General features: G+C 49.4%; 1 protein-coding gene across 1 annotated transcript in view; it reads right to left on the bottom strand.

The window, feature by feature from the left end:
• The window catches only part of Tmtc1 (transmembrane O-mannosyltransferase targeting cadherins 1), a 217226-nt gene that overhangs the window by 81851 nt on the left and 116385 nt on the right, over positions 1-18990 (bottom strand). Inside the window, exon 9 of the mRNA XM_075982230.1 lies at positions 3161-3282. Coding sequence (XP_075838345.1) covers positions 3161-3282 — 122 coding nt within the window. The remainder of the gene's footprint in view (positions 1-3160; positions 3283-18990) is intronic.

Raw genomic sequence — 18990 nt, 5'->3', positions numbered from 1 at the left:
ACAGAGGACCGTCTCTCAGAAGGACCCACTGCCGTACAGAGGACAGTCTCTCAGAAGGACCCACTGCCGTACAGAGGACCGTCTCTCAGAAGGACCCACTGACCCACTGCCGTACAGAGGACCGTCTCTCAGAAGGACCCACTGACCCACTGCCGTACAGAGGACCGTCTCTCAGAAGGGCCCACTGACCCACTGCCGTACAGAGGACCGTCTCTCAGAAGGACCCACTGACCCACTGCCGTACAGAGGACCGTCTCTCAGAAGGACCCACTGACCCACTGCCGTACAGAGGACCGTCTCTCAGAAGGACCCACTGACCCACTGCCGTACAGAGGACCATCTCTCAGAAGGGCCCACTGCCGTACAGAGGACCGTCTCTCAGAAGGACCCACTGCCGTACAGAGGACCATCTCTCAGAAGGGCCCACTGACCCACTGCCGTACAGAGGACCGTCTCTCAGAAGGACCCACTGACCCACTGCCGTACAGAGGACCGTCTCTCAGAAGGACCCACTGACCCATTGCCGTAGAGGACCGTCTCTCAGAAGGACCCACTGAACCACTGCCGTACAGAGGACCGTCTCTCAGAAGGGCCCACTGACCCACTGCCGTACAGAGGACCGTCTCTCAGAAGGGCCCACTGACCCACTGCCGTACAGAGGACCATCTCTCAGAAGGACCCACTGCCGTACAGAGGACCGTCTCTCAGAAGGACCCACTGCCGTACAGAGGACCGTCTCTCAGAAGGACCCACTGCCGTACAGAGGACCATCTATCAGAAGGACCCACTGCCGTACAGAGGACCGTCTCTCAGAAGGACCCACTGCCGTACAGAGGACCGTCTCTCAGAAGGACCCACTGCCGTACAGAGGACTGTCTCTCAGAAGGGCCCACTGACCCACTGCCGTACAGAGGACCGTCTCTCAGAAGGGCCCACTGCCGCACAGAGGACCGTCTCTCAGAAGGACCCACTGACCCACTGCCGTACAGAGGACCGTCTCTCAGAAGGACCCACTGCTGCACAGAGTACCGTCTCTCAGAAGGACCCACTGCCGTACAGAGGACCGTCTCTCAGAAGGACCCACTGCCGTACAGAGTACCGTCTCTCAGAAGGACCCACTGCCGTACAGAGGACCGTCTCTCAGAAGGGCCCACTGACCCACTGCCGTACAGAGGACCGTCTCTCAGAAGGACCCACTGCCGTACAGAGGACCGTCTCTCAGAAGGACCCACTGCTGCACAGAGTACCGTCTCTCAGAAGGGCCCACTGACCCACTGCCGCACAGAGGACCGTCTCTCAGAAGGACCCACTGACCCACTGCCGTACAGAGGACCGTCTCTCAGAAGGACCCACTGCTGCACAGAGTACCGTCTCTCAGAAGGGCCCACTGACCCACTGCCGTACAGAGGACCGTCTCTCAGAAGGACCCACTGCCGTACAGAGTACCGTCTCTCAGAAGGACCCACTGCCGTACAGAGGACAGTCTCTCAGAAGGGCCCACTGACCCACTGCCGTACAGAGGACCGTCTCTCAGAAGGACCCACTGCCGTACAGAGGACCGTCTCTCAGAAGGACCCACTGCTGCACAGAGTACCGTTTCTCAGAAGGGCCCACTGACCCACTGCCGTACAGAGGATCGTCTCTCAGAAGGGCCCACTGCCGTACAGAGGACCGTCTCTCAGAAGGACCCACTGACCCACTGCCGTACAGAGGACCGTCTCTCAGAAGGACCCACTGCTGCACAGAGTACCGTCTCTCAGAAGGACCCACTGACCCACTGCCGTACAGAGGACCGTCTCTCAGAAGGACCCACTGACCCACTGCCGTACAGAGGACCATCTTCTCAGAAGGACCCACTGCCGTACAGAGGACCGTCTCTCAGAAGGACCCACTGACCCACTGCCGTACAGAGGACCGTCTCTCAGAAGGACCCACTGACCCACTGCCGTACAGAGGACCATCTTCTCAGAAGGACCCACTGCCGTACAGAGGACCGTCTCTCAGAAGGACCCACTGCCGTACAGAGGACCGTCTCTCAGAAGGACCCACTGCCGTACAGAGGACCGTCTCTCAGAAGGGCCCACTGCCGCACAGAGGACCGTCTCTCAGAAGGACCCACTGCTGCACAGAGGACCGTCTCTCAGAAGGGCCCACTGCCGTACAGAGGACTGTCTCTCAGAAGGGCCCACTGCCATACAGAGGACCGTCTCTCAGAAGGACCCACTGACCCACTGCCGTACAGAGGACCGTCTCTCAGAAGGACCCACTGCTGCACAGAGGACCGTCTCTCAGAAGGGCCCACTGACCCACTGCCGTACAGAGGACCGTCTCTCAGAAGTGCCCACTGACCCACTGCCGTACAGAGGACCGTCTCTCAGAAGGACCCACTGCCGTACAGAGGACCATCTCTCAGAAGGACCCACTGCTGCACAGAGGACCGTCTCTCAGAAGGGCCCACTGACCCACTGCCGTACAGAGGACCGTCTCTCAGAAGGGCCCACTGCCGTACAGAGGACCGTCTCTCAGAAGGGCCCACTGACCCACTGCCGTACAGAGGACCGTCTCTCAGAAGGACCCACTGCTGCACAGAGTACCGTCTCTCAGAAGGGCCCACTGACCCACTGCCGTACAGAGGACCGTCTCTCAGAAGGGCCCACTGACCCACTGCCGTACAGAGGACCGTCTCTCAGAAGGACCCACTGACCCACTGCCGTACAGAGGACCGTCTCTCAGAAGGACCCACTGCTGCACAGAGTACCGTCTCTCAGAAGGGCCCACTGACCCACTGCCGTACAGAGGACCGTCTCTCAGAAGGACCCACTGCCGTACAGAGGACCGTCTCTCAGAAGGGCCCACTGACCCACTGCCGTACAGAGGACAGTCTCTCAGAAGGACCCACTTCTGCACAGAGGACCATCTCTCAGAAGGGCCCACTGACCCACTGCCGTACAGAGGACCGTCTCTCAGAAGGACCCACTGCCGTACAGAGGACCGTCTCTCAGAAGGGCCCACTGACCCACTGCCGTACAGAGGACAGTCTCTCAGAAGGACCCACTTCTGCACAGAGGACCATCTCTCAGAAGGGCCCACTGACCCACTGCCGTACAGAGGACCGTCTCTCTGAGCTCTCGGGGCTTGAGCAGCGGGTGAGCATAATTACCTAGGCATGTACAGGACTCGCTCGGCCACCACAAAGCCCACCCTGAAGAAGAGGTTGCTGGCTGGAATGAACGGGAACACGAGGAACAGCAGGCCGGCCAACACTTCCTTGTGCTCCAGCCTCTGAAACACATAACAGGGAAAGGATACATGGATCTCGGCTCAACTCTGCCCCAAACAGCACGTGACCACCTCACCCTCGGGTTCTCAGCTGATGAGGTCACATCGGAGAGCTGAACTGACCTGCTTAGAGGTGCCGGCTTGCCACACACCCATCAGTGCCCAACACACACCCGTCACCAGAGACACCTGACAGACGCAGCTGGTGGTGACCACTGCCCACTGCTCTGGGAAGCCTGAGAACTCTGCTGCATACTCTGTCCCCACCCCTCCCCCACAGCCTCGAGATCGTGCAGAGGGCAAAGCAGCTGGGCAGAGCCAGAAACTGAGATACAGTGGTACCCTCTGCTAAAGAAGAGGCCAAAAGAGTCTCTAGCAGGAGCCAAGCTTTGTATAAAGGAAATGCTGTTCTGATGACCAAACTGGGGGTGCCATTGTGCAGGCAGCTGAATTGTAGGTTTCTGGGTGCCTCTCAAATTAAGCTAAAGCAGATTTTTTATTTAGGTTGGGGTTTTTTGTTTGTCTTGTTTGTTTGTTTGTTTGTTCTGTTTTGAGACACAATCTCTCTCTGTAGAGAAGAGACATACAACAATCCTTCTACCATAGCCTCCCTGGTAGGCTATGAGAGAACATATGTATGAACAACTCATAGGCATGGGTTAGCAGGACCGGTTACAAAATTTCTTAATTTAAAAAACCACTATGAGTTGGCCAGTGGTGACACATGCTTCTGATCCCAGAACTTGGGAGGCAGGCAGATCTCTGTGAGTTCGAGGCCAGTCTGGGCTACAGAGTGAGTTGCAGGACAACAAAGACTACACAGAGAAACCCTGTCTTTTAAAACCAGAGAGAGAGAGAGAGAGAGAGAGAGAGAGAGAGAGAGAGAGAGAGAGAGAGAGAGAGAGAGAGAGAGAGAAGCTCACTAAATTGGTAAAGGACCTTTTTTGAGTATTTGTAAAGATGTTTCTTAATCTTTGTGTCATTAAAACTAGTAAAAATTCAGGGAACCCCATAGGAGGAAGAAGAGGCAGGAAGAATGTAAGAGTCAGAAGGGAGGGAGGACACCAAGAAAACAAGGCCTCTAAATCAACATGAACACAGCTCACGTGAACTCACAGAGACCGAGCAGCATGCGTACAGGGCCTGCACGGGTCTGCACCAGCTCCTCTGCATGTACAGTGTTGTTGGGATTCCCGAGTATGTGCACAAGCGGGCTTCTGATTCGTGTGTCCTCTCCGGCTCTTCCCTTCTTGTTGGCCTAGCCTGTCTGACTTTATTGAGATAGTTTTTATTTTATCTTATATTTTACTTTGTTGTTTTTTTTTTAAAAAAAACTGAATGAATGAATGAATGTAAATCTAGCCACTCGGGTGAACGCAAACAACAGAACTCTCCCTGCTAGGAAAGGGAGGATGAGTTTTCTCTAATGGAGTGACCCCGGGTGTATCAACCATTCCGGGGCAGATCTCATGTTCAGGAGTAGTTAATCAACAAAGAATGGGCAGCTTAGCTTTTATGTGGTTACAGCTTGGTGTTTTTTGATTTGTTTTCTTTTCTCTTTGTGTGATGTTGTGTTTCGTTTTCTAGGTTTGGGGTGTTTTGTTGTTGTATTGTGTTTTTGGTTTGCTCTTTAAGAAAGAACTTTAAGTTGGGTAGTAAGGAGAGTTTCTGGACAAACTTGGGAGAAGGGAAGAATATGATAATATGTATATATATATATATATATATATATATATATATATTTATATGTAATAAAATCATTTTAGAAAAGTGGCTGTTTTATACTTATGTGTTGTAACGGACACTGTAGACAGACCTGCACCTCCATGTTTATATGCAGTAGATGTGCTTGAAGAGTTTTAGTTAAACATATTGAGGACATTGGATATTGCTAGTTTAGAGGTACAGCCGGCAATCCCAGGACTCAGAAGGCAGAGGCAGGGGGACCATGGCCAGCCCTAGGCTAGCCTTGGCTGCAGAGGGAGACAGTTTCAAAAACAAACAGAAAGCTAAAGAGTTGACCAGGTCTCCAGGCAGCTAACGGCTGCTAGGGAAGGAAGGGGCATTTCCATTAAAGGTATAGCCGCAGGTAAGCAGCTGGAGCTCCTGTACACAACCCCTCACCCAGGATCTCACAAGAAACCTGCATGAGATAATTTTTTTTTTTAAAGTATGAAGACAGAAGGGTACAAGGTGGGAAGATCAGGAGAGAGGAAGTGAAACAAGAAGGATAATGGAGGGCAAAGTGCCAAAAATACATTATATATGAAAATGCTGTAATGAAACCCATTATTATGTATAATTAACACATGCTAATAAAATACAAAGAAGGAAACCAAGTAGAACTTTCCGTATAGCATGCTGCATCTTTAATGACTCCCATAAATATTTAAAGTACTATATTACTTTTAATAACTAAAAAAGAATAAGACAATATAATGGACATAAATAAAATACCCTACCGTGAACTACAAATACTCTAACTATGCAAAGTAAAAGATTTGTCACCAGGACTTTATTAAAATCTTTGTCTTATTAACTACCACATGCAGAGTAATGAAGTCTCTGGGAAAGATTCCGTATGATTTGAAGAGTTTCCCTCAAATGATTTCTTTCTGTTAGTAACAACCTATGGGAAGCAAGCCCTAGAAGAGAGGGGATACAGGTCATTTTAGTGGCTTCCAAATCAGGCAGGTACAGACAAATGTTACGCATATATACATCATATACATACGTGTGTATATATCTCTAGGATCTTCCAAAATTGCCAAATAAAAATGTAAAAAAGAAAAACTGAGGCGCCAGTTGACTGTGTTTAAAAGCCACAGCTGTCTGCTTCGGTTTTCTTTTTGTTGCTGAGATAAAACGCTCTGGCCACCAGCAGCTTAGGGGAAAAGGGTTTATTAGGCTTACACTCCCAAGTCACAGTCCACCACTGGGGGGAGTCAGGGCAGGAATATGAAGGAGGGCCAACTACTATTCTACATACCTCTAACCAAGGGACTTGGTTCACAGTCAAAGAAGTGAGACAAGAACCTCTCTTGGTGTGGCTTTGTGATTGGAAGTTATGTCCAGGTATCTTAGGACCAATTGCTTAGGAAATAGTACCAGCTACAGTGAGCTGGGTCTCCCTGCATCAATTAATAATCAAGACAACCCCCCACAGACATGCCGATGGGCTAAGAAATTCTTTAATTAGGATTCTCTTCCCAGATAATTCCAGACAGTTAATCAGGGAACAGTCTGAGGCATTCCAGTCCAGGACCTGGAGTACTAACCAACAGCAAACACCCCCTCAGAATGTTATGCTAGCACTGACGATGAACCCCAGAGTGGGTGCCTTCTCTATGCCCAGCTCCTCACTATCCCTGAATCTACACTCAGTACTTTGGAAATAATCTTTTTATTCGGTTTTAATTTGTAGAGATAGCTGACTTTCACTTTCACCTCTTTGAAAGCTAACGTCTACGAGAAATCAATCTCTGTTTCTCCACTTGATAAATCTAACTCTATGGTTCATTCAAAACCCACAAAAGCTGTTACGTGTAGCAACTCTCTTAGCAATGGAGATAACAGAAGGAGCCAGGTGGCTGAGACCCTCAGCACTCCACTTGAGAGACCGAGGACATGTTCCAGACTGCAGAGAATCCATCTGCTCTGCACTGAGGACCTTGAATCCATTCCCCAGCAATGATGACACTGCTGCCCATATTCTGGGTGGCTCTGCACAGTCTTTTCCTAGCAGCCTTTGCAGTCTCTGCTTCTCTCTGGCAGTGACTAGCTTGTCTGTCTATGGTACAGCTCCTGCCTAGAATCTCTATGTTAGGCTCTGAATACTGATTGTTCCTCCAGACCCTGGCAGGAGTTTAGTTCCAAGGCTCATGTTTAAAGTATTAAGAGTATGGAAACATAACCTGATAATGGCCGTCAGAGGTGGGGTCCTGCAAAGTGAGTAGATTTGATGTGGTCATCAGCATGAGCTCCAAGAGTGAACCCTTTAGGTTTCATGAGGAGGACCACACAAATGAGAGCTACAAGCACACTTCCTCCATGGTATGATGCAGTCCAAGGGAACCCTCACCAAAATCCGAGTTTTAAAATGGTGAGCCAAACAAACCTCTCTTTAAGAGGAGTTTGCCCCAAAAGGATGGAGCTAGAAAACATATTGAGTGAGGTAACCCAGACCCAGAAAGACAAATATCATATGTACTCACTCATAAGTGGTTTTTAAACATAAAGCAAAGAAAACCAGCCTACAAATCACAATCCCAGAGAACCTAAACAATAATGAGGACCCAAAGAGAGACATACATGGATCTAATCTACATGGGAAGTAGAAAAAGACAAGCTCTCCTGAGTACATTGGGAGCATGGGGACCTTGGGAGAGGGTTGAAGGGGAGGGGAGAGGCAGGGAGGGGAGCAGAGAAAAATATAAAGCCCAATAAAATCAAGAAAGAAAGAAAGAAAGAAAGAAAGGAAGGAAGGAAGGAAGGAAGGAAGGAAGGAAGGAAGGAAGGAAGGAAGAAAACATGTGAACATGTGTAGTTGGGAATAAGAAAAAGTACATGATGGAAATTTGTTAGGAATGCATGAAGGTACAAAAGAGGAAACAGGAAGGAAGGACAAACGGCAGCAAGGATGTTAACAGCGGAGTTGAGTATATTTGCTAAGGGATGGACACACACAAATATAATCATTAGGTGTTGTGAGAAAAATTACTAAAGAAAGGAGACATTCAAATAAAAGTAATGCAATGTGATGTTTATGTTGTAACAAAAAGAGAGAGAAAAGGAGTATGCCTCAGATAGTATGTTATCAAAACCCAGGTGAATCCGTTCCCCATGGCTACAGCTCTCACCTTGTGTGTCCTGCTGGCTCTCTGGTTCAGGGCAGGGAGAGAGAAGACGGAAATGCAGCTCTAAGGAAGGTTACAAGTCGGGCGCAGGTGGGCTGGCGGGGCTGGCGGGGCTGGCTCCAGCCCGCCCACACGTGCTTCTGTCTCCATATGGTGTTGACCACTGCTTTCCTGACAGGCTTCAGACCTTTGGTAAATCTCCCATTTTTAAGATCAGTGAAGCTATAAAAATTTACAGTGTTGCATAAAAACCACAATTATGGGGTCTGGAGAGGATGGCTTAGTCAATAAAATGCTCGCCTTGCCAGAATGAGGACCCAACACCCATGTGAAAAGCCAGATGTCCTAGTGTCCTGTAATCTCAATGCAGGGGGAGTGGAAAGGAGTAGACCTGGGGTTCACTAGACAGCCTGACAGGCCTAGCTGATGAACTTCAGGCCAGCAGGGGACCCTGCCTCACAACACAAGGTGAAAGGTGCCCAAAGGACAGGCAAACTTGTCCTTTGGCCTCCGCATGTGTTCTCTCTCTCTCTCTCTCTCTCTCTCTCTCTCTCTCTCTCTCTCTCTCTCTCTCACACACACACACACACACACACACAATTTAAAGCTGATTCCTGGGGGGTGGTTACAGCTGTCTCATTCCCAATTCTACACACTCAGCCGGGACCCCTGACAAAGCTCTAAGAAGAAGGGTCAACGACAGCCCCCTAGGAGATGAGCATACTCCATCTCTCAGGTTGGACAACCGTTTGTCCTAGTCTGATATTGGAGGCGTGAGTTCGACTGTGGCGGAGCGGCATCGCTGCCCTGTATTCTGTCTGGCTCAGGCTGGCAGTGCCATTTCCTGCCTTTCTTGAGCACAGATAATGCCTGGTAAATGCTCAGAGGGTAGAAGCTAAAAGGGGGAAACGGATGCAGAGATTATACTCCCTGGCAGGCAAAAGGGGAGCGCGTAACTCCATGCTTTCTCTCCGCCAGTTTCAACACTGCTTTTTCCCATCCTGGACTCTTGGCTAAAACACACAAAAGAGCCGGCAGCGGGTTGAATCACAGCATTCAAGACCGACATTTTGGGTTTCTAGTCTTTGATTTTGAACCTAGGTTGTTGGTTTTTTTCCCCAAATAAAGCGTAGTGTTTGATTTGTATTTAATTAACGGTCTGAACTTCCTTGCCAGCACTGGTTCTGAGATTTCTGTTTCTTATCTTGTTCAAGTGTACAATTAGACAATTACTCTGCAGGGTGAAATGAGGGGGAAGGCTGGAGTAAGTGCTCAGGCTGCCTCACTCTGAGTGGAAGATAATTTATAACTTTACTTGGAAGTGTAAAGTCAGATTTTTGCTTAAACGTGTTGTTAAACGTTTAGAGAAGAATTAACGCAGGCATCTTCAAAGGTAACTTACAGGATAATAAGTACAGAAACATGCATTTGCTTTAAGCTAGGGAAGCATCTGGAAGGAGTTCAGAAAAGTCAGCAAAGCAGAAAATGCTGCAAAATAAATCTCCACCCAGTTAGAATGAAAAAATTATTTAATTTAGGGAGACATGGGGAAGTCAGACATGACTGTCTTCAACGGCATCTTTGGTTCCACGCAAACATGAAAACAGGCAGTGAAACCTATGTGTTTTTGTTTTGGAAAGGGTTAGACTGGAAGGAAGTGTCAGGATGAGCTACCTTCTACTCAACTTATAAATCCCTCTGTGAGCCACAGAATGAGTCCTGTTGAGAGGTCAATAGAAGCCACCTGCTAGGCTGTATTGGTGGAGGACAGGAGGAGGCAGGAACACATACATGCCGGGGAAGGCTGTCACTAAATTTCAGTGTGGCTTTCAGCACTAAACCTGTCAGTTCAGTCAGTGGGAGTGAAGGTTTCGAACTAAGGGTCAAAGCCAGGCATGGTGGTCCATCCCAGCACTTGGGAAGTTCAAACAGTATGACTGAGAATTCAAGTCCAATCTCCTTCTCTTCCCCGCACCCCCCACTCCCCCACCCCCGCTGTATATATGTGTGTGCAGGTGTGTGAGGAAGTGTGTGCTCACCAGTAAGGCGTGTGTGGAGGGCAGAGCTCACACAGGGGTCTTTCTCTACAGCTCACTTTATTTTTGAGACAGTCTTTCAGGGGACTTGCAGTTCAATGTTTGGCTTATGCTGGCTGTCCACAGAGCCCACAGGCTCCACCCGGCTGTCACTCACCACTGGGGTTATCAGTACACACCACCATGCTGGATTTTTATACGGATTCTGGAAGTCCGAATTCAGATCTTCATAAGCACTTTACTCGCCAAGTCATCTTTCCAGTCCGAGAGACTCCTCCTAGCCCCAAACAAAATAGAACAAAATGCCTGCACCTGACTAACTCCAAAGCTGTCCTCCTACAGCCAACTCCAAGTGAAGGTAGAAACATCGGGGTAGAGACACCACCAGAGGTCAGTGCTTCAGTGCGGAGGAAGCCAGATGAGGTCGCCCCTTAGGGCATCTAGCAGAGGCGTCCGTCAGAGGAACACAAGCTCAGGTGTCCTACAGCCTACACAGCACTGCTCCTCGTCACACGTTCTGCTTGAGGGATCAAGAAATGGTTTGAGGTGGTTGTTACTCTCCTGAAACCCAATGTCTGAGACCAGACATAACACACATACTCGGTGACTGGAGCCGGTTAAGATGTAACATTCTGGGGCCAATGAGATGGCTCAACGAGTAGAGGCGCCTCCACCAAGCCTGACGCCCTGAGTTTGATAGCTGGGGTCCATATGGTAGGAGACCACTGACAAGCTGTCCTCTGGCTTCCACACAGATGCATGCCCGCAGGTGCAAGCTCATGCATGCACACATACAAATGCACATACAGGCGCAGGTTCGTGCATGTACACACACACACACACACACTAATATTTTTTTAAAGGCAGATTTCACAGACTGTGGCTACTGAATAATAAATCAATACTACATCTGAAAAGGACTGTGGGGGAGATGACGATTACTTTAGGCGTGACAAATTAAACACTGGGATGGAACTGTCCTCAGCAGAGAAATTCTAGTGACCACAGAGATGCAGAGTAAGTTTAAATCTTGTTTTAAATTTACCTCTTCGATATTCAGTAACTTACAAACTGCTGAGCATGGCTCTTCTAGGAATGTAATGTGATTGACATTCGGGGTTCACTAGGTCAGAAGGGCCTCAGGAGTGAGGAGAAGCTTGGAGGAGTACCTCACCGGATACCTAGCCTTCAGGAAGTGGGTCGCATGTGCCCAGGCTTGGTTGGTAGCACAGGAGTGGTACTGTGTTAGTCAGGTATCTACCGCTGTACAAAATGCCCAAGTAATCAATGGAAAGATGAAAGGTTTGTTTTCTTCACAGTTTTGGAAGTTCTAGTCCATCATTCGTCGGATTGCTGCTCTTGGTCCAATGGGAAGGTAGTCCATCACTGCAAGGACGAAGCCCACCATAGTGGCCAAAAAGCAAAAAGAGTGAGTGTAGCCAATGCCCCAGTGGGCGCCCCCAGTGGCCCAACTTCCTCTAAGTTACTACCTGAAAGCTCAGCTAGGTCCCTTTAGCGCTTCAGGCTAGGGACCACGCTTTGAATACATGGCCTTTGGATAATATTCCAGACACAAACTTGAGTAGCCACAGAATCCAAGGTCAACAAACTTAACTGCACAAGGGTGTCTCAGGAAGGGAGGGAAGTAAGGACTCAGTGAGGATCAGGGATGGATTTAGATACAGCAGAGTGGTGACTGGATCTGCCTCTGCTGGGGTTGAGGAGGCAGGCAGAGCAGGAATCAGAAGTGTTTCCTAAGTCCCTTTGTCCTACTGGCAGAAAGAATTTCTTACCTACCACACTTGTGTGGAGACTTCTGCTAAGCAGGCACCGCCCCCAATGCAGGATGCCCTGACACCTCCTAGGCAGGTACTCCCCCCCCCCAATGCAGGATGCCACTGACACCTCCTAGGCAGGTACCCCCCCAATGCAGGATGCCACTGACACCTCCTAGGCAGGTACCCCCCAATGCAGGATGCCACTGACACCTCCTAGGCAGGTACCCCCCAATGCAGGATGCCACTGACACCTCCTAGGCAGGTACCCCCCCCCCAATGCAGGATGCCCTGACACCTCCTAGGCAGGTACCCCCCCCCCAATGCAGGATGCCCTGACACCTCCTAGGCAGGTACCCCCCAATGCAGGATGCCCTGACACCTCCTAGGCAGGTACCCCCCAATGCAGGATGCCCTGACACCTCCTAGGCAGGTACCCCCCCCCAATGCAGGATGCCCTGACACCTCCTAGGCAGGTACCCCCCCCCCAATGCAGGATGCCACTGACACCTCCTAGGCAGGTACCCCCCCCAATGCAGGATGCCCTGACACCTCCTAGGCAGGTACCCCCCTCCCCCCAATGCAGGATGCCCTGACACCTCCTAGGCAGGTACCCTCCCCCCAATGCAAGATGCCCTGACATCTCCTAGGCAGGTACCCCCCAATGCAGGATGCCACTGACACCTCCTAGGCAGGTACCCCCCCAATGCAGGATGCCACTGACACCTCCTAGGCAGGTACCCTCCCCCCAATGCAGGATGCCACATTTCTTTCTGCCAAGAAAAAGACAAGACGCTTTTCTTGTCACACTTGCTGAGAGCTGTGGTTCATCTACCCACATGGAACTGCCTCAGAGGATGAACACTTGTTCTGTACTCTGGGATCAATGAGGAGGAGGAGAAGGAGACATAAGAGGTATGCAGCTGTGTTCTCCTAGTGAAGACCCAACTGGCTTAGGGGGCATCTCTTAGCAACGGCTCACTCTGTTTTATCAGACAAACTGCAGAGGCGGGTCTGGCTGACTTCAGGTCACTCTGTGCATGGATGGCACAGGGATCCTCTTTCCTGAGCGCTACAGGAAAAGCACGCTGAGATTCGGGCGTTTTAGCAGGGAGATTTAGTTTCTGTTCCCAGCTAGGGGGCCCTTACCCAGAATCAAAATACTGTCTCTACCAAAATGGGTTGCAAATCGGGGCACATGTCAATTTTCCTGATTCCAGGTGTGTGATGGTGAACGCCTGCTGGACGATCCGTTCTCACAGAGGCAGCTAAAGGGATCCTTTCACAAGTTACTGACCCGGCCGTCCCGCCTCACTTTTCACTGTGGGTTCAACCTACCACGGCTTAGATTTCCTGGACTAAAGATGGGGCAAAGGGTGGAGCAGGAGGCTTTGTGGTGTACAGGCTTCAAACACCTGTAATTTTCCAAGTCCAGACATGAACATACCAACGTGCCCCTTTCTTTGTGTCAAAGCAAGGAAGACAAGCCCATCCAAGGGCCCATTTCTGTCAAACACGCAAATGTTTAGGGAGAAGGCACTTGATAAAAGGTGGGGCCTGATATGGGCCAAAGTCACGCAGTGGGGTCATGTTTTCCTTGGAGGGGGAATGCTTGTGAGGTTCTAAGAGAAAAACCAACGTAGCGTGTTTCTTTAGCAAGTGTTGGTGTCCGACTGTTCTCAAGGGAAGACGTTGATGTGATGGGAGCCTAAGCCTATGAGAACTCAGGTTTACTTGCCAGTGACTCAAATCTAAACAAGCTGTGTGTCTGAAACAGAGGAAATTTTCAGGGCAGCGCTAAGGAGGGCAACATTAGTAAATGCTCTTTCTCCCCAGTTAATCACTGTTCTATAGCAAATGTCAGGCTCCTGGTTACAAGCCCAAAGCCAGTTTGGCCACTTGGATTCGCCAGCTCCTCCTGTAAACACTAGAGGCCTCTGGCAATCAGAGTCAGATGGGTTTCAGGAATGAAATTATATTATGCCTTGGACAAGATTCTACCCAAATGCAATCATTCATTGGAACATGCTGGCCCCATGAAGCTCCAGGGACTCCCTCCTCTGCTCTCCAGCCCTCCTACCAGAATCTTCCATGACCCAGGGCTGGGTAACTCATTTGTAACCCTAACATATAGGGGCCTAAAAATCAGAAAAACAAACCAAAAACCAAAAAACCCTATGAGCTCCAGGATAGCCTAGACTCAAGAAACCATGTCTCAAAAACTAAGAACAGAGTTTTCCAGGAAAGGTGCCCTCTGTAGTGACCACACAGCACGGCACCGGGGACTCTGCCAGATCTCTGCTCCTAGCGCAGCAGTGAAGCCGGAGGAGCAGCTTCTGCTATTCTGGGTGTGGGGTCACTTTGTTCACCTCTGGAAACGGCCATTCATAAAGAGTGGAGCTGTTGACACTGCCTTCCTGGACTAGCCTAACAGATGTAGTAGCCTGGACACATCCTGACGCCACAATCACAGCAACACTGTCGCACACACACACACACCACACACACACACACACACACACCACACCACACATACCACACCACACACACCACACACACTGGGGTGAGGAGCAAAGGGGGTGATCGCTAACAGTCTCTACAGAACGAAAAACAAAATTCTGTATTGCGAACGGGCTGGACCGCAAGGCAGAAGTGAGAGGACAGCCAGGCCAGGGCAATAGCCTAGGGCTTTAATGGCATGGAGAGGGTGGGAAAGTGCTCACAGTATGAACTAAGCAGATGTTGGAGTCAGGGGAAGAGGAGGAAGAGAAAGAGGCCCAGAGAGGAAACCTCGAGAATTTTGGCTTGGGCCAACAGTAGAGAGCACTGGGATGGAAAAGGCTGTTGCGGGGGTGGAAGGGGGAAGACCAACGACTTTGTTCAGCAGTTAATCGGGCATGGTGGACTTGAGAAGAGACGCACATACAGACAGCACGTTCTACTATTTGCTTAGCGTGGTAAGATGCTCTAAACACGATTCCATTTATCCTTGACACACTATAAGTAAGAAAGAAGTCCCACAGGACGTACTATGGTAGGAACAGAGACGGAAACACTAAGATTCCCATTGCAAACTTGCCTTCCAACGCCTGCTGCTCTTTAAGCAATGCACACATAAAGTCGGTATTTCCCCTTTAATGAGGGGTAGCTGTTCCTGTGCTGAACTCATTTCCCCCTGGGTACTAGGATCCCACCTTCTAAAGAACCTGGTGATCCATCTTGCCTCGTATTTTCCAATTCAATAAACAACACAACAGGCTTTTTATTCTCAACTGCTTGTTTCTGCTACTTTTAACTCTGAAACTCATGATTTCATATTTCGTGGCCGAGAACAAGATGAAAAAGAATATGCTCCTTTATAGACAACACTATGCTCTGATAGAAACAGAAAGGGCTGGATGGTTTGAGGCGTTATAAAAATATCTTTAAGGTTATAAGTTTAAAATTATAGGAAGTATCTTACAGCTTTGTGGTAACAGGTTAGTTCCCTAGAACGGCCATTCATTAAAGTAAGAGAGAAATAACAAGTGTTAAAAAGAAGATTATAGGGCTGCGTAGACTGTACAGGCATCAGAGTGCTTTCTGTGTATGCACGGGAACCTGAGTTTGATCCCCAGCACCCATATCTAAAGCTGGGCACAGTAGTGAGTGTTTGTTGAGGGAAGAGACAGAGGGGCTTGGGGCTTGCTGGCTAGTCAGATAACCAGCAAGCGCCAGGCTCAGTGAGAGATTTGCTTCAAAGAAATAAGGTAGGGAGTGATAGAGGAAGATACTCAGTATCAACCTGTCTGTCCTCTGCGGGTGCACACACCTGCACATGCACACACAAGTGCTCACTATCAACCTGTCCACTGTGTGCACACACCTGCACACACACATACAAGTGCTCACTATCAACCTGTCCTCTCTGTGCACACACCTGCACACACACATACAAGTGCTCACTATCAACCTGTCCTCTGTGTGCACATACCTGCACACGCACACACAAGTGCTCACTATCAACCTGTCCTCTGTGTGTACACACCTGCACATGCACACACACATACAAGTGCTCACTATCAACCTGTCCTCTGTGTGCACATACCTGCACACACACATACAAGTGCTCACTATCAACCTGTCCTCTCTGTGCACACACCTGCACATGCACACACACATACAAGTGCTCACTATCAACCTGTCCTCTCTGTGCACACACCTGCACATGCACACACAAGTGCTCACTATCAACCTGTCCACTGTGTGCACACACCTGCACATGCACACACACATACAAGTGCTCACTATCAACCTGTCCTCTCTGTGCACACACCTGCACATGCACACACAAGTGCTCACTATCAACCTGTCCTCTCTGTGCACACACCTGCACATGCACACACAAGTGCTCACTATCAACCTGTCCACTGTGTGCACACACCTGCACATGCACACACAAGTGCTCACTATCAACCTGTCCACTGTGTGCACACACCTGCACATGCACATCCAAGTGTTCACTATCAACCTGTCCACTGTGTGTACACACCTGCACATGCACACACAAGTGTTCACTATCAACCTGTCCACTGTGTGCACACACCTGCACATGCACACGTGTTCACTATCAACCTGTCTTCTATGTGTACACACCTGCACATGCACACACACATACAAGTGCTCACTATCAACCTGTCCTCTGTGTGCACACACCTGCACATGCACACACAAGTGCTCACTATCAACCTATTCTCTGTGTGTGCACACACCTGCACATGCACATCCAAGTGTTCACTATCAACCTGTCCACTGTGTGCACACACCTGCACATGCACACACAAGTGTTCACTATCAACCTGTCCACTGTGTGCACACACCTGCACATGCACATCCAAGTGTTCACTATCAACCTGTCCTCTCTGTGTACACACCTGCACATGCACACACAAGTGCTCACTATCAACCTGTCCTCTGTGTGCACACACCTGCACATGCACACACACATACAAGTGCTCACTATCAACCTGTCCTCTCTGTGCACACACCTGCACATGCACACACAAGTGCTCACTATCAACCTGTCCTCTCTGTGCACACACCTGCACATGCACACACAAGTGCTTACTATCAACCTGTCCTCTGTGTGCACACACCTGCACATGCACACACAAGTGCTCACTATCAACCTGTCCTCTCTGTGCACACACCTGCACATGCACACACAAGTGCTCACTATCAACCTGTCCTCTCTGTGCACACACCTGCACATGCACACACAAGTGCTCACTATCAACCTGTCCTCTCTGTGCACACACCTGCACATGCACACACAAGTGCTCACTATCAACCTGTCCTCTCTGTGCACACACCTGCACATGCACATATACACATGCACACACAAGTGAAGATTACCTTTCAAAATACTAAATCAGGGCATCCACTGTGGATACTAGAGTTCACTGAGAATCACACAGCATACAAATCGAGAAAAACAAATGAAGCTGCCTGTGATGGATAAAACTCCTGTTGGTAATACACAACACTAATTCTCCTGCTAAGACACTCAGCAAGCCTTCCAGCTGAGGCATGAACATCAGAGCGGTAGGTAGGTCGTTGGCTTATTAAACGGCGTGACATGCCAGTGTGATTGCCCTGTGAAGGCAAAGAATAAAGAAAATTATTTAATGATGTGGAATAACTCCTGTGGGCCCAGATCAAAAGCAGAGCAGACATAGAGTGCCAGGAACAGGCAGACCACATCACACGGCACACCTGGAAACACGATTTGTAGGTTTCGACTCCAGAGGAAGGAGCCAGAGGAACTTTACAAGAGCATAAGCCATCATCCACAAACAGAAAGCAATGGGAAAGGCTTGGCTACGGAGCTCTGATTTTCAGATGGCCACTGAAAAAAAAGATGTATTTCTAGTGTGCTTCCTGCTCCACTGTACCACAGAGAAGTCAGCAGCAGCAACAGCAGGAGGCCTGAGAAGCAGCTGCAAAAGGAAAATGAAGACTGGGGACCTTGGACTTGGTCTCAGCACCCTTAAAAGAACTGCCTTTTTTTTTTTTTTTAAAGGAATCAGTTTTTGGTAAAATTTCAGGTACCTTTAAAGGCATTCATTACATCTCTCAAGTTTAAAGACCGTGAAGGGTGTGACCCCAGTGTTAGCTACTCTCTGATGCTAGCTGCTCTTCCAACTCTTCATTAGCGTTCAGCTATAACTGCCAGGGTTAGCTTGTTAAGGTCAGGTTTTTGGGGGCTGTTCGTGTGTCTAGAAATGAGCTCGAACTGGGCTATCTGAGCATTTCTGATGGTTAGATAAAGCCAACATTCCTCAGGAACTTGTGAAACCAGTTCCTATCTGCTAGAAGGAGTCATTTCTCTTGCTTCTGGCAGAAGGGACATATGGTTCCATTGATATATACCTGAGGCCACAGATCAAAGTCCATGCTGGCCTCTGGCTTCCTCAGCTTCTACTCACAAAGCCTGTGATCTCATCCTGGCCCTTCTCACCTTAGATCCTGCTCTCCTTAAACCCTGACTATACACACTATTCTCACTGTTCTCCTCTCTCTCTCTCTCTCTCTCTCTCTCTCTCTCTCTCTCTCTCTCTGTCTCTCTCTCTCTCTCTCTCTCTCTCTCTCTCTCTCTATCCCTCCCTCCCTCCTCTTCCTCCTCCTCTCTCCACACTATACTCTCTTCTGCTATTCTCCCCTTTCTCTCAAATACAGCCCTGGCCATGCCCAGTCTGCTTCCTTTTCTCTTTGCTCTGGACTCTTCCAGATGCCTCTCTTATGCACAATAGAAACCTTTCCCTTAACCATGCCGTGAAAGGTCATGTCGGCAGTTTCTTTACCGTGCCCCTCTTAGACAGTTAAACTAGTGATTTCGCTCCTGCCCTTCTGTGACACCTAAACACACAAGCTCTGCCTATTTCTGTGGTGGTGTCTGTTTTATGATTTGAATTGGGACTGTCACCCACAGGTTCAGGCGTTTGAACCCAGCTATTCTGGGAGGCTGACGCTTTAGAAGGCAGAGTCCAGCTAGAGGAAGTGGGG

This window comes from Microtus pennsylvanicus, chromosome 8 (assembly GCF_037038515.1).
Source record: "Microtus pennsylvanicus isolate mMicPen1 chromosome 8, mMicPen1.hap1, whole genome shotgun sequence".
In the NCBI taxonomy this organism is placed as follows: Eukaryota; Metazoa; Chordata; class Mammalia; order Rodentia; family Cricetidae; genus Microtus; species Microtus pennsylvanicus.
Note: the sequence above shows the minus strand (reverse complement) of the source record. Positions and strands in the feature narration are given on the sequence as shown.